Source organism: Salvelinus alpinus, chromosome 13 (assembly GCF_045679555.1).
Source record: "Salvelinus alpinus chromosome 13, SLU_Salpinus.1, whole genome shotgun sequence".
In the NCBI taxonomy this organism is placed as follows: Eukaryota; Metazoa; Chordata; class Actinopteri; order Salmoniformes; family Salmonidae; genus Salvelinus; species Salvelinus alpinus.
In genome coordinates, this window is record NC_092098.1 from 49,288,718 (window position 1) to 49,304,990 (window position 16,273).

General features: G+C 40.6%; 1 protein-coding gene across 4 annotated transcripts in view; it reads right to left on the reverse strand.

The window, feature by feature from the left end:
- Positions 1–2,165: 2,165 nt before the first annotated feature.
- Positions 2,166–16,273, reverse strand: part of LOC139537851 (glutamate receptor 1-like) — a 113,118-nt gene continuing 99,010 nt past the window's right edge. Inside the window, exons 12-16 of one of the 4 annotated variants that reach the window (XM_071339694.1) lie at positions 15,685–15,883; positions 15,291–15,538; positions 10,476–10,590; positions 8,743–8,877; positions 2,166–5,319 (exon numbers count right to left, since the gene is read on the reverse strand). In XM_071339694.1, the coding sequence (XP_071195795.1) occupies positions 5,173–5,319; positions 8,743–8,877; positions 10,476–10,590; positions 15,291–15,538; positions 15,685–15,883 (844 nt within the window). In that variant the 3' untranslated portion in view covers positions 2,166–5,172. Of the gene's footprint in view, positions 5,320–8,733; positions 8,878–10,475; positions 10,591–11,157; positions 11,273–15,290; positions 15,539–15,684; positions 15,884–16,273 lie in introns of those variants that run through there. The other 3 variants (XM_071339693.1, XR_011667608.1, XM_071339695.1) reach the window with 3 other exon arrangements.

Below are 16,273 nucleotides of genomic sequence, written 5' to 3' on the forward strand. Positions count from 1 at the left end.
GGAAATAATCAGAATTCATGTAAACATAAGATTTTTGAAAACATAGCTTGTCCAAAGAAAAAGTAGTCTCTTGGAAGCCTCCTTGGAGGGATGCAACTCAATATTAGGAAGGTGTCCTTAATGTTTTGTACACTCAGTGTAGATTTCTCTGTTAAATATCACTTACCTTTCCATTTCTTTACCAGTTTTCTGGGACAAGGTTGTTGTTTTCGACATGCCAATTCCTAGGCAAGTTCTTTGCATTAAAGGCTACTAATCCCATGAAACTGGTCTGCAGAATTCTTGATATGTTTATCAAGCTCAGACTCCATGTCATCATATAAGACCTGGTGTGTCTCTGCTACTCCATCATAGCCTCTCTTTATCAAGCTGAGACTCCATGTCATCATATAAGACCTGGTGTGTCTCTGCTACTCTATCATAGCCTCTCTTTATCAAGCTGAGACTCCATGTCATCATATAAGACCTGGTGTGTCTCTGCTACTCTATCATAGCCTCTCTTTATCACGCTGAGACTCCATGTCATCATATAAGACCTGGTGTGTCTCTGCTACTCTATCATAGCCTCTCTTTATCAAGCTGAGACTCCATGTCATCATATAAGACCTGGTGTGTCTCTGCTACTCTATCATAGCCTCTCTTTATCAAGCTGAGACTCCATGTCATCATATAAGACCTGGTGTGTCTCTGCTACTCTATCATAGCCTCTCTTTATCAAGCTGAGACTCCATGTCATCATATAAGACCTGGTGTGTCTCTGCTACTCTATCATAGCCTCTCTTTATCAAGCTGAGACTCCATGTCATCATATAAGACCTGGTGTGTCTCTGCTACTCTATCATAGCCTCTCTTTATCAAGCTGAGACTCCATGTCATCATATAAGACCTGGTGTGTCTCTGCTACTCTATCATAGCCTCTCTTTATCAAGCTGAGACTCCATGTCATCATATAAGACCTGGTGTGTCTCTGCTACTCTATCATAGCCTCTCTTTCACACAGGTACATGTTAATAGTCTTTTTTGTTAATGTACCTCTTCAGTGTCATTCAGTCTATTTGTTCATCTCTTGCTGCTGTTCAAATGGACTTCTTCCCTTCTCTCACTTCCTTGGCTTCTCTCTGAAGAACCTCAAGGGGGACTAGACCCCTGCTTGTTTTATGTTTGGATACACGTAGCATGATTATGTCTGCTCTGTAACAATGAAAAGACACTATATTGAAGTTATATGCATGACACATTGCAAAAGTACTACGCATACTATGCATAAAACTGAAGAAATGTAATCGTCATTTGTATGGGGTATGGTGACTCAACTTACCTCATGGTCATTGGCTCAATTTACCCCAAGGCTAGGTCTAGGACCTGCTAGATTTAGGACATCATATTGCAGCTTATAAAGACCCCAACTGATGTATAAAACAATCTTAAAATGATCTACTTTGGTTTAGATACAAGCATCATGAAACCTCTAACACAATCAATTCATTTGACCTGGTGAAAATCCGTTTTTTTTTTACCTAACTTGCTTACCACTTTTTACCATGTGGTTTCTTCCTTCACAGAGACTCCATAAAAGTATGACCTCTTGCTAAATATTTGGTCTAATGATTATTTTTGTTTATGGTTTCCTAGAAACGAGGGTTGGTTCAACTAACCCTTTGGTCCCTACCCCACTCTGGTTCAACAGGAAGACTCACAGCGTGTGAAAGGAAAACCATGAGGATACTGTATCTATTGTAGTGAAAGGGGGGGGGGGGGGGGGGCGGGGATGAATACCTAGGCAAACACTCTATGCATCAAGCCAATAGGGTTAACCCACCTGGTGGGAATTGTAAAGTGGCTCATACATGCGGAAATCAAAGGAGGGGAAATGAGGAGAGAGAGTCAAGACAAAGTTTTACTCTACGAAGTAATGGATCCACTTGATAACTCCAATTCAAGAGACTCCATCAGGACATGTTTTGTGAACATTCTAAAAGGCAATCTTCAAACAATTACCCGTCTTCAGTTCACGGATTTAATGACACTAGAAATAAACACAAGAGGAGCCTCTCTTTCTCTCTGCCTCTCCATCTCCCCAGGACTATTTTCACTTCTTAGCCTCACCATCCTATTCTCTCCAGACCAAGCAGAGCGCTGAATAAAGAAAAAAGAGAACCAGGGCATGTGGTTACAAAAGTTTAGAATTTATTGAGAGCGCTGTTACTCAACAAAGTTCTCTCCCCACCTATTGAAATCCAAATTTTTGCATTAGTCTTTTTCTAAAAGCTATCTCTTGAGACAGAGGTGAACACAAAGACATAAGGTAGATTTTCTCTTGCATTTTGAGAAGTAAATTAAACAAAGTAGTGCCAGATCAAAGTATTATTTAAAGGGACAATATAAATGTAATCTCACTTTATATGCACAAAATCTATTGGACTGAGAATCGCTTTGAACAAAACTGTCTGAACCTGGTCAACAGAATGGAACATAATTTCAACATCATCAGGGTGTCTTACATAAAAATTCTTACCATACAAATGTGGATATTATTATTATTTTTTAAAACAAATTTATTAAGGTACAGTACAAAAAAAAAAGTTTTAGTTGTGTGACACTTTTAATGTGCTATGCCAAAGAGGATGACAAATAGGGAGAAAATGAATAGAAGACGATGACCCTCTGAGTCGTACAGTAACATATTGGGTGATGGGATAGTGACATACTATGGATGGCTGCTCAACGGACCATGTGATGCTGTCCCTCACAGTACAATAACATGTTACAGTACAAATACGACCGTGCAGTGTCCATTTTAAGAGTGTTCTTGTGCTTGTACGGTCTTTGTACTGTAGATCCAAAAAGTTGTGAAATTGTACAGTTGTCTTAAATCATATGCCTTTTTTTGTTTTCAAAAACACCATCCATATGTCCACATGAAGGTAGGTAAGCTTAGGTTAGGTGATGTAGGTTAGATCATTGGTAGGTTAACAAGCCTGAACCTGAAACATCAATGTAGGTTAACAAGCCTGAAACATCAGTGGATTAGTAGAGTAAAATGAAAATGGCACACCCTAATTTGTGGGCTAATTGTGTCATCCTCTCATACCATCTCATTTTCAACGCCACTCAATTAGTCATCTCATTCATGTCCTATATTTTTATGTATTTTTCAATCCCAGCCCCCTTCCCCGCAGGAGGCCGTTTGCCTTTTGGTAGGCCGTCATTGTAAATAAGAATTTGTTCTTAACTTGCCTAGTTAAATAAAGGTTAAATAAAAAATACAAAAATAAAAATGTCAAAGATTTTATACCACTAGATATTCTACTGCCATCTACTTACCAGCGCATTGGAACATTTTCCTATCTTTATCAATGGCTCATACTTCAACTCTGAACTATTAATGGAAACATGCGGAATGGAACAGCAGGTAGAAATTATATTGTCTGTTCTATCTGTACTCTGTTTTAAATCCTTTAAATCCTCAGTTGGTAGAACATGGTGCTTGCAACGCCAGGGTTGTGGGTTCAATTCCCACTGCGGACCAGTATGAAAAAAAGTACAAAAATGCACTCACTACTGTAAGGATACGAGTGTCTGCTAAATGACTCACTACTGTAGTATCTCTGGATAAGATGTCTGCTAAATGACTCACTACTATAGTGGCTCTGGATAAGAGAGTCTGATAAATGATTCACTACTGTAAGTGGCTCTGGATAAGAGAGTCTGCTAAACGACTCACTCCTCTAAATGGTAATGACCTACAAACTGGTGGTTTAACATATTTATATGACAAGGGAACACAATAGGGAAAATGGTTGGGAAATATGTCATAGCTGCACAAAAATGTGTAGTTTTGTAGTAATTTCAAAATGTAAATGTATTCTCCATGTCAGGTGTTGGGCATATTAGAGAGGAAATCCGTAAGTCGGAATGAAATTTCAATGCAGTGACGTTGACAAAGTGGCTCATATGAGAAACAATACAGAAATCATCCGTTCCTATGTGATGTGTGAAAACAGTCAGCAGTCGTTTTACTCGACATACTGTATGTACCTATAGATAGGTTGAAAGGCAAATGTTTGGAATTGGAAATGCTTGAATTTTTGTGTCACAAGGAACAAAATCACTGTTCAGTTTAAGGCAAAATGATTGACACCCTTGATACAGCTAAGCATTAATGACTGTATAATATAAATAATTAAAATGCTGAGCTATATTGTTTACTCAAAAGGTCATACCCCCAAAACATGCTAACCTCATGGCTTTGGGGAATGATCTTTGACCCTCTGTAACTTTATTATTCACGATTCATTCAGGATTATCCGTAATCATCGTAGCATCCACATTTAATGTAGAAGTGTTAAGAAAATACTCTATTCCTATTTATAATAAAAAATGACACCAAAATGACACAATACATTATTTACCATTCATTTCTATTGGGCCCAAAATAATCTAAAACACAACCAAAACTAACTGCAAATGCATCCAACAAGTTTGTAGAGACACAAGCTTGATGTAGTCATTGCGTGCTAGGAATATGGGACTAAATACTAAATGTTTGACTACTTTATTTATAAGAATCTTTAGGGGTGTCAATCGGTTTGACCCTTGCCTTTTGAGAAAAGAAAGTAGTAAACTTGTTAAACAAAATCTCTTTCTCCAAGCTATTGTATTAGTATAAAATCAAATCATTTCCTAATTATTTTTCTTGCATACAATATAGCTAAGTATTTGAATTATTTATTTTATACATTATTGCTCATCTTTATCAAGGGGTTCAATTATTTCAGACTCCACTGTAGCTGTTCATGACTGTTAATGATAGTAGTAGACAGGAAAAACTGAATTGTCGACAGGTAAAAAAACTGAATTGTCGACAGGAAAAACTGAATTGACATAGTGCAAAAAGTGTCACTATTGTTGGGGAAGAGCTTGTCTTTTTTTTTTTTGATACACAAAAGTATGCCATCTATTAAAGTCCAAGACAGCCATCTTTATTGCAGCAGAAAAGATCCAAATAAACCGTCTCTTTACAAAAGTGATTTTGTTTGTTGTTTCTATCTTCAGAGTGAGCAGTCAGTGAATCCGATTGGCAGTAGTCAAGCCGCAGCGCAACACTTTCCCCCCCCTCTCTTTTCCTTTCCTCTTTTCTGGTGGGGTCTGTTCAGAGGAAGGACTGCCCCATCACATACCCGCGGCCTGGCTCATGCAGGGGAGAGTCTGTGACGCTTTGGGGAAGTCGTGGGCGACCACTCGTCCATTCTCGCCGCCGCTCCCTGTCCTGGTCATCCGGCTCAGGGTGGAACTCAGCATGGCTGCATCGATGATTTGCTGCATGGGATAACACAAGGAGTTACACAACAACAACACGTGATAGTTACCCATTGACTCTATTGAACTCTACTGAATTAATCTACTGAACTATACTGAGTGAATCTACCGAGATAATCTACTGAGCTCTATTGAGGTAATCTACTATACTCTACCAAGTTAATCTACTATACTCTACCAAGTTAATCTACTGAGTTAATCTACTATACTCTATCGCATTAATCTACTATACTCTACTGTGTTAATCTACTATACTCTACTGTGTTAATCTACTATACTCTACCAAGTTAATCTACTATACTCTACCAAGTTAATCTACTATACTCTACCAAGTTAATCTACTATACTCTACCAAGTTAATCTACTATACTCTACCAAGTTAATCTACTGAGTTAATCTACTATACTCTATCGTGTTAATCTACTATACTCTACCAAGTTAATCTACTATACTCTACTGTGTTAATCTACTGAGTTAATCTACTATACTCTATCACGTTAATCTACTATACTCTACCAAGTTAATCTACTATACTCTACCAAGTTAATCTACTGAGTTAATCTACTATACTCTATCGCGTTAATCTACTATACTCTACCAAGTTAATCTACTATACTGTGTTAATCTACTATACTCTACTGTGTTAATCTACTATACTCTACCAAGTTAATCTACTATACTCTACCAAGTTAATCTACTGAGTTAATCTACTATACTCTATCGCGTTAAGCTACTATACTCTACCAAGTTAATCTACTATACTCTACTGTGTTAATCTACTGAGTTAATCTACTATACTCTATCGCGTTAATCTACTATACTCTACTGTGTTAATCTACTATACTCTACTGTGTTAATCTACTGAGTTAATCTACTGAACTCTATCGCGTTACTCTACTATACTCTACTGTGTTAATCTACTATACTCTACTGTGTTAATCTACTGAGTTAATCTACTGAACTCTATCGAGTTAATCTACTATACTCTACCAAGTTAATCTACTATACTCTACCAAGTTAATCTACTATACTCTACCACGTTAATCTACTGAGTTAATCTACTATACTCTATCGCGTTAATCTACTATACTCTACCAAGTTAATCTACTATACTCTACCAAGTTAATCTACTGAGTTAATCTACTATACTCTACCAAGTTAATCTACTGAGTTAATCTACTATACTCTACCAAGTTAATCTACTGAGTTAATCTACTGAACTATACTGAGTTAATCTACTGAACTATACTGAGTTAATCTACTGAACTCTCCTGCATTAATAAACAAAAATGTACTTGAAACAGTCATTATTGGTTCAGTTACTTGGTATAAAACAGAAATTTGCAAACAGACAATCCTGACTTCTGTGCTATGAGTCACGCAATGTATTTTCTTCCTTGGTAATCTCTTGTGAAAGATGACACTCGTTCCCTCTGCTCATTTCTCTCTGATTATCTCACACAGTGGAGAGACAATAAGTGTACCGTGCAAAATATGAGACCGAACCCGTAACAATAACGCCAGCAGAACCGTGTGGCACTAGCTCCCAGCCTACTCTCTTTTGCATTAGTTTAACATAATGAAACACCCGTAGGCTTGAAACTGGAGCTAATGATCTGGATGTTGGCTTGTACATCCTCAGTGTATAAATGATTTAAATCAAGTACACTTCAATAGATCCTGAGGATTATGCTCTTCGGCTGATGCAGACTAATTGGTCTACTCACAGCAGCGATATGTGGCTGAGATACTTTAAACACAGGACTTACGTGATTCCGCTGTCGACATGACATGTAAACATTTTCAACGGAATGGCTGTTTACGATGGAGCTGAATATGTACTGTACAGCCGGGATGTATACTTTACACATTAAGATATCATCATGACATTAAATCACTTCTGTTGCTCATATGCAAAGAAAGTCCCTGGTTTCATGTCTTCTGCTGCAGTAAACAACCCATCTAATTACAATCTACTGATATTTGGACATTCATTTTTGAAAATGTATTATAAAAAACATATATTGAAGAACAAAAATGTGGCATTAAGTTCATGAGGTTAATGAGAAGTTGCAAATGAAAGTCATACACAAATCTGAACTAATTATCTGATAAGATGAAACGATACCCACATCTTTGATCTAAATAGGAACTTGGTGGATACTGTAGCATGATCACGTGCATCTAGCAGCTATTATGCCATTGTTTTCAATCAAACCTACGTCATCAAAGATGTAGATGACAAACAAAAGCCAGGTGTCTCTACACCTCACACGATACAGTACACAACAGAATAATGAATACTGTATAACTAAGAAGTAGTGTCACATATTCTCCTCACACACATAACTCATCTAGTAGCTGTAGGGTCAATAGCTGACTACATGGACCCTTCATTGAAACAGCTCTGAGCCTGACAAAGTGCTTTAGTCTTCAGTCCGATGGTTTAGGGGGATGACCAGTTGTCACGCCCTGACCTTAGAGACCCTTTTTATTTTACTATTTGGTTAGGTCAGGGTGTGATTTGGGTGGGCAATCTAGTTTTCCTATTTCTTTGTTTGGCCTGGTATGGTTCACAATCAGAGGCAGCTGTCTATCGTTGTCTCTGATTGGGGATCATACTTAGGCAGCCTTTTTTCCCACCTTAGTTTGTGGGATCTTGATTTTGTTAGTTGCTGTATAGCCTGCAGAACTTTACGTTCGTTTTGTATTTTGTTGGTTTTTGGTGTTCATTTTAAATACAAGTAAGATGTTCGCCTACCACGCTGCACCTTGGTCTCATTCCAACAACGGATGTAACACCAGTATCTCTGTAGTTCAGGGGTTTAAACAGTATCTCTGTAGTTCAGGGGTTTTAACAGCATATTTGTGTGAGTCATATAGGCGGCAGAAATATATAATAATGATTGCCAAGAGTCATACATATTGTATATTATTATATTATAGAGCCTCTGTCACGACTTCAAGGTTTAAATAATATATAAATAATCATTAAGAGGGTGCTTATATTTGTTCTAGTTCACACATGTACAGATGTAGGATCTTAATTTGAGCCAGTTTGCTACAGCAAGAAAATAATCCTCCAGCAACAGGAAATGTGAATTATTACGTGGATTATAAACAATGGACTTTTCTTGTAAGGGTTGGTACATTTTACGTTAGGACAAATCAAGTCAGATTTTTTTTTATGTGTAAATTACAAACTTTAGAAGCCTTTTCAAATCTTGATTACACTAGCTTGCATTTCCTGCTGTGCAGGAAAATTCTCATCAACAAAATAATCAAATTAAGAACCTACATCTGTACAAGTGTGTATTAATACGCACGTGTGAATTGAAAATATATATTTTTCCACATCCCAACTCCCCCTGAGACACATTTGGAGAGTCGGGGTCACGGCCTGCCGTCCTCCACTTAGCTTACCTTCATCCTCCTCGACTCGATCCTGGACTTGTAACAGAACTCGACCAAGGCCACGAGCATGGCCAGCCCCAGCCCTCCAATCAGGATGTAGAACACCCCAGCCACATTGCTGAGGCTCAGGGCACTGGTCTTGTCCTACAGGCACAGAGACACAGGGTGAGACGCACCGGACCATGCCCAAGAGACACAACACAACACACTAGGATAAAGATAGCCTAATTAACCATTCAACTACTGGTCTCTATAGGATAAAGATAGCGTAATATAACCATTCAACTACTGGTCTCTATAGGATAAAGATAGCGTAATTAACCATTCAACTACTGGTCTCTATAGGATAAAGATAATGTAATTAACCATTCAACTACTGGTCTCTATAGGATAAAGATAGTGTAATATAACCATTCAACTACTGGTCTCACTACTGTCCTAGTGAACTTACATGGCACATACCGGTAAGTGTACCTTCATGATAAATCAACAGGTTATTGTTTATCCCCTAGAGAGGTACTGACATATCTTTCTAATTTAACTGACCACTATCAACAACATACTTGATGCAGTACATATCTAAGACTGACAGAAACATGCAGAGTCATGCACAAGTAACAGGCTTGGGGTGAACATATCTTTAGAAGTAGCTGACTAATGTGTCTTTTATACCAGACATAATGTCCAGTCATTCAAAATCAAATATGCATTAAAACACTTACATTCATTTCATTCTATATCGCCTCGCTGGTTTTTGATCATTTACTAAACCACGAAGTCCCATGAGATGAGAATCTCTTTTTCAAGGGAGAGCGTTTCACACTATCAGAATGATATGTAGTTTGTGGTGTGTATTCTAAAACATTACAAGACTGAATTTTCATAGAGTGGAACCATGCAAGAGGGAAAGGTCAACTTCTTTTTATTATAGGTTTACGTCATAGGTAGGGGTATCTTTATAAAATATAATTAGATTTTTAAGTAAATGCACCAGATAAGGGAGGGCAATTGATTCGACAAGCCGTGGTTGCCGTGACATCGCAAGAGGGGTTGCGCACATCTGTGACATGCGTGGTCTGGGTTTGGTGGCAGATTGGCCGTGTCTTGGGTCTCAACCAATAGCATGCACACTGTCTAAAGACAGAGACAAGGAAAACAGCACTAAAGGAGAGGAGATCCCAGTTCTGGAGGAGGTCTTGTATAAAGGGCCTTTCTCTCCACGCTGTCATTTACCCGTGTCTCTTCATTTGACTTGGAAAGTTAAAATCACAAATAAATCTAACTTCTATTCATTCAGAAAACTGTGAATACTTGGCCTGTAGATGTCTGTAGAATATCCCAGACACAGGAAAAGAAAGGGTATTAGCACTGACAGTAACTGTGTTATTCCTACACTATACAGTTTCAATTGTTATCCTTGTAATTGGTTCATCATCATTAGCTACACACATTTTGTAGAATAGAATACAACCCTAGGTCTACTTTTTTGGTTTAGACGAAACAAGCATTTACCAAGATCTAATTACGGGCCACTGACTCATCCATAGCATGTGAGGACACAGCAATTATCACTAATCACTAAAGGTGTCTGGAGTTCCAGGGCTGACATGAATCACAGTTATAAGGACATCAGTTTGTGTAAATGGCAGATTGGAGAGAAAGAGAAAGAGTGCTAGGGAGGGGGGACGAGGGACCTTACAGAAGTGCTAATACTCAATCTTGGTGTTAAGTATAGGACCAACCTTTCTTCCGGAGTCCTTGCTTCCACACTCTCCCTTATCGTACCACCATTTGTTTTTCAGTTTGTCTAAGATGGCTTGCTCATTGAGTTTCAACACCGCTAGGTTTACGGGGATTCTTCAACCAGGAAATGACATAAATAACATCACCCATGTTATCTTATGTTATTCAGTACATAGTAAACAGACACCCATTATTATGTCTAGATATGTTCTACGTACATGTCTAGACAGATAAAAAAATAAAAAATAAAAACACAATCACAACTTGAAACTGTCACTGCCAAAGTGATATGCATTAATACTCCATCTAGCTTTGTGTCCTTTCCCCCTATTGCAAGATGTGTATTACTATATCACTTTGGGTAACCGGCAAAATGTAAACACTCGGATATGCAAACCTGTCAATTATTGTTGCTTTAACAAGACAGTACTTGAGAAAACATACACGAAACTGTGCTATTTTGGGGGGGGGGGGGGGATTGCTAATGCAACTAATTTGAAAGTAAACGGCACGTTTTTAAAGAATTCATCATTCAATATAGTTGTAATCTTACACAAACTAACGTCAACAAGGACGAAGGGGGATTTGTGGTTTTGCAGCCGATGTGTTTTTTTGAAGGTACGTTGCCGGTTACCCCCCATCGTCGTGGTTACCCGCTAGGTTTCTCATACTGGGGCTGACCTTGGAATCACCTCCCCCGCTGCCGCACTCGCCCTTGTCGTACCACCATTTGTTTTTCAATTTGTCCAACAGGCCCTGCTCGTTCAGTTTTAACACTGCCAAGTTTACTGGGTTTCTTGAAATGATAATAGAATAATACTGGTCAGCATTTATGGAGATGTGATACGGTGTGGCAGAGGTAGTTCAGGAAAAAAGTCTAAATAGCAAAAAGGAGGTACTGTTATCAGAATAATGAAACATTAATAAAAAACAAGGCTACTAATAATGTGCCTGCCACTGTAAGATTAAAAAATAAACATTTGTTTCTAGTTCTGTATATAAAAATAATACTACATGGCTAAACCATGACAGATTTTACCAAGCAAGAAAAAGATTCTAGGTAGGAGAACTATATAAATATCAGAAAATGTCTTGGATTGGTTACATGGGTATGTATTTCAGTTAAAAACTAGAATAAGTAGTTCCTTGGATAAGGAAAAGGCATAAACAGCCAACTTGTCGATTCAATATTCAGTTTTTGTCAGATATCATCATTCATTGTGTTATTTTTGTGGTCAGGGAGCACTATCCAAGGCATTACTGATATTGGGCATTGTGCTCCATTCTCTTCACCCTTTGCTGTTGCTGGTCCATTATGGACAACCCTCTCATAACTAACATGGTAGAAGGTGCTGCTGTACAGTAGACTAATGGAAACATTATGTCAGCATGAACCTCAGCAAGCTAGAGTCTTTCTCAGCAAAACCCCGGAATTCTTTCTCTATTCAGAGAGAAAGAAAGAGTTCCGTCTGCCTAATGGATGAGTCAAATAAATCCACAATCCTCTATTAGGATTTTAGTAGCATTTTTGTCTTTGAGAGCGGCAGTTTTCTTGTGATGCGACTGACAAAATAAAGTGATGTGACGATGATGTTGGGGAAAACATGTCAGGAATAAAACAGAAAGGAAGAAGATTATTTTTGTTGTTGTCAACAGGTAAAGAAGGCAAGACAAGGGTGAGATGTAATGGTATGCCACATTAGATACATAGCAACGAAGGACTCTTAGTCCATTTCTGTTTCATAAATATTATGGAGAACTGATCACAGTTTACAACTTTATGATAGCGGATAAGGGTGTTGTCCGAATATGACGCAGCAACACATTTAGAGCTGATGGTTAAGAGATTTTTTTTCCAAATCATCAAAACCTTAAAGCTCATATAGAATAGTATGTATCTGATGTGGCAAAGTTGTTACAGTTCACACAGCAGTCATTTCAACATCATTTTCTACTATCAACATACACAAACTCTCATTAAAGTGCAAATATAGGCTAGTACACTGTGGCATGGGGATCACTGTTTGGTTTAAACACGTTTTAGATGGTTATTTTTCAAGAGCTCATTTTTAGCTCAACTTTAGAGAATGTACCGTAGAATAGGAAAATATCAATCGTATACACATAAATCCATAAAAACACCAATTCACAGAATTAGCTCAAGATTTTTGGAATGTGCGTAATTTGAACCCACAGCCACAGGGTGAAACTACAATTAGTCTCAGAGCATGTATGAGTCCGTCAAAGCCCAGTCTGGACCAGCCATCACACTTGACATTGAGTGGTACCTAGAAAGCCTTTGTGAAACACCACTCTTTCTGTCACCTTGATAAAGATATTGGTAGACTAAAAATCAAGGTAAACAACACGAGTGATCGATCAAAAAGGCTTGCTAGGTGCGATTGATAAAGCCTATGTGCTTTGTGAATGGGGCCTGCAGCCCATTAAGATGGGCCTGTTAATATGGGGACAATAAAATCTGATTGAACACAGGTGCATTAAAAGTGGTGAAACAGATGAGTTCCTAAACGTAAATAGCAGAATCTTGCAAAAAAAGTTTTAACTGGGTGCCTTCACCCTGAAATAACTTGTAAAACACTGGTTCATAATTGGTTTTTGGTACTAAAATAAAATGGTAATTAAATCACAGGAGACGTACAGAAAAGGTAATAACTAAAACCTAGGATTCTAATTCAAGTGCTATTTCTTGGGAAAATGACGTTTTGATATTTACTACCAAAGTGCACATCTCTAGAAGTTCTGAGATAAAAAAAAAGAAAAAGATGCAGGTAATAACATCAGGGTGCAATTTAAAGTTAATTTAATTAAATAGCTTTCATTTACTATCTATCAAGACTGAATTTACATTTTCGTAACAGTTATTACCCCCAGTGTTCTTAGTTATTCCAAGGAGCAAGACATTACAAAATGGTATTATAACCAGTGTCTGTCTGAAGAAAGTAAGGGTCTGAACAGTCATGCTTCCACTTTATGGACTGAGTTGAGACAGTGGGGGGGGGGACATGGACTGAGTTGAGACAGTGGGGGGGGACGGACATGGACTGAGTTGAGACAGTGGGGGGGGGGACATGGACTGAGTTGAGACAGTGGGGGGGGGGACATGGACTGAGTTGAGACAGTGGGGGGGGGGGGACATGGACTGAGTTGAGACAGTGGGGGGGGGGGACATGGACTGAGTTGAGACAGTGGGGGGGGGGGACATGGACTGAGTTGAGACAGTGGGGGGGGGGACATGGACTGAGTTGAGACAGTGGGGGGGGACGGACATGGACTGAGTTGAGACAGTGGGGGGGGGGGACATGGACTGAGTTGAGACAGTGGGGGGGGGGACATGGACTGAGTTGAGACAGTGGGGGGGGGACGGGGACATGGACTGAGTTGAGACAGTGGGGGGGGGGGGACATGGACTGAGTTGAGACAGTGGGGGGGGGGGACATGGACTGAGTTGAGACAGTGGGGGGGGGGGGACATGGACTGAGTTGAGACAGTGGGGGGGGGGGGACATGGACTGAGTTGAGACAGTGGGGGGGGGGACATGGACTGAGTTGAGACAGTGGGGGGGGGGGACATGGACTGAGTTGAGACAGTGGGGGGGGGACGGGACATGGACTGAGTTGAGACAGTGGGGGGGGGGACATGGACTGAGTTGAGACAGTGGGGGGGACGGGACATGGACTGAGTTGAGACAGTGGGGGGGGGGGGGGGACATGGACTGAGTTGAGACAGTGGGGGGGGGGGACATGGACTGAGTTGAGACAGTGGGGGGGGGGACGACGACATGGACTGAGTTGAGACAGTGGGGGGACGGACGACATGGACTGAGTTGAGACAGTGGGGGGGGGGACGACATGGACTGAGTTGAGACAGTGGGGGGGGACGACGACATGGACTGAGTTGAGACAGTGGGGGGGGGTGGGACGGACATGGACTGAGTTGAGACAGTGGGGGGGACGGGACATGGACTGAGTTGAGACAGTGGGGGGGACGGGACATGGACTGAGTTGAGACAGTGGGGGGGGGGGGACATGGACTGAGTTGAGACAGTGGGGGGGGGACGGGACATGGACTGAGTTGAGACAGTGGGGGGGGGGGGACATGGACTGAGTTGAGACAGTGGGGGGGGGACGGACATGGACTGAGTTGAGACAGTGGGGTGGGGGGGGGGGGCATGGACTGAGTTGAGACAGTGGGGTGGGGGGGGGGGCATGGACTGAGTTGAGACAGTGGGGGGGGGGGGGGGGGACATGGACTGAGTTGAGACAGTGGGGTGGGGGGGGGGCATGGACTGAGTTGAGACAGTGGGGGGGGGGGGGGGGGACATGGACTGAGTTGAGACAGTGGGGGGGACATGGACTGAGTTGAGACAGTGGGGGGGGGGACATGGACTGAGTTGAGACAGTGGGGGGGGGGGGGGGGACATGGACTGAGTTGAGACAGTGGGGGGGGGTGGGGGACACACACGTTCTAGACGTCTGATGAGAGTGGTTACAAATCAGAAGTAGAGAATAGTTGAATGAGACTTTATCTCACTATATCATTACATTAACTAGCATTATCACTGAAACAGACTAAAATGTGCATCATTTGCCCACAGATTGTAAATTGATATACAACATCATGCTTCATTTATTAAAGAAATAGTCTCTTCACTAATTATTATTTACTTTACATAAGTGGGATAATTTGCAAGTGTAACCTCACTCACCTCAAGGGTGCATTTGGCATTCACATGTAAAACATAACATGTGTGGCGGATCGTCACGGTGACGTGACCAGCCTACACACTGTAATACCTTAGTGCTGATCCCTTGGGCGTGGCCACTCCGTAACCCTTGGAGTCCAGGTTCCCCCCGACCTTCATGGTGTCACAGGGTTTTCTCTGCTCGATGTACTCGTTCATGGTGGACTCCAGCAGGTAGGCGTACCTCCCTTTGGACTTCCTGACCCGGACCACGCCCTCGTCTGTGGTCTTCACGAACACTGACGGGTCAGCAGACTTCATGTACGACCACATCTTCTCAAATACGGCTATTTTCGATCTCTAAGGTGCAAAAAAACAATAATGGGTAAAATACTGTATATAGATGCTCTATGAGAAATGTAACCGCCTCGTCAAAAACTACTTGGAGCCACTTCATAACAGTTGATGCTTTTCCAGAGTGATGACATCTAGAGCTTCAGCTTTACCCTGAAGAACTCTTTGGTGGAGCCTCCGTCTAGAGTACCATAGGCGATCTCTGTCTGCTTGGCCAGGTCCTCAGCACTCTCTATGGGCGACACCATCCTCTCCACGGTGAGGAAGGCAGCCAGGTTGGCCGTGTAGGAGGAGATGATGATGAGGGTGAAGAACCACCACACTCCCCCTACAATGCGACCAGAGAGGGACCTAGAGAGAAGAGAGAGAGAGGAGTCTCTAACAATCCAAAACATTGCCATCTCAGATAGAAGCAAAGGAAAGTGGATGTGTTGAGTGAGGGAAGTGATAAAGCAATGCTTCAAGAGTAACACTAATCGTTTCTTGGCACACAATGATACATTGCTTTCTGTTGACACTATACAGATAATCACTCAATCACTTGGATAATCACTCAGTTTCTCACAATGCCACAGGTATAGAGACATGTGTATTAATTGCTTTTCCTTGTTTGATTGATTGTGAGTGTTGTACTTTTTTTTTTTTTTTTTTTTTTTTACAAAATAAGCTCTATCTGTTCACACAAACATACACTATATGTGAATATTTGCGATCAAATCATTGCGATAATTGTACCTTTAA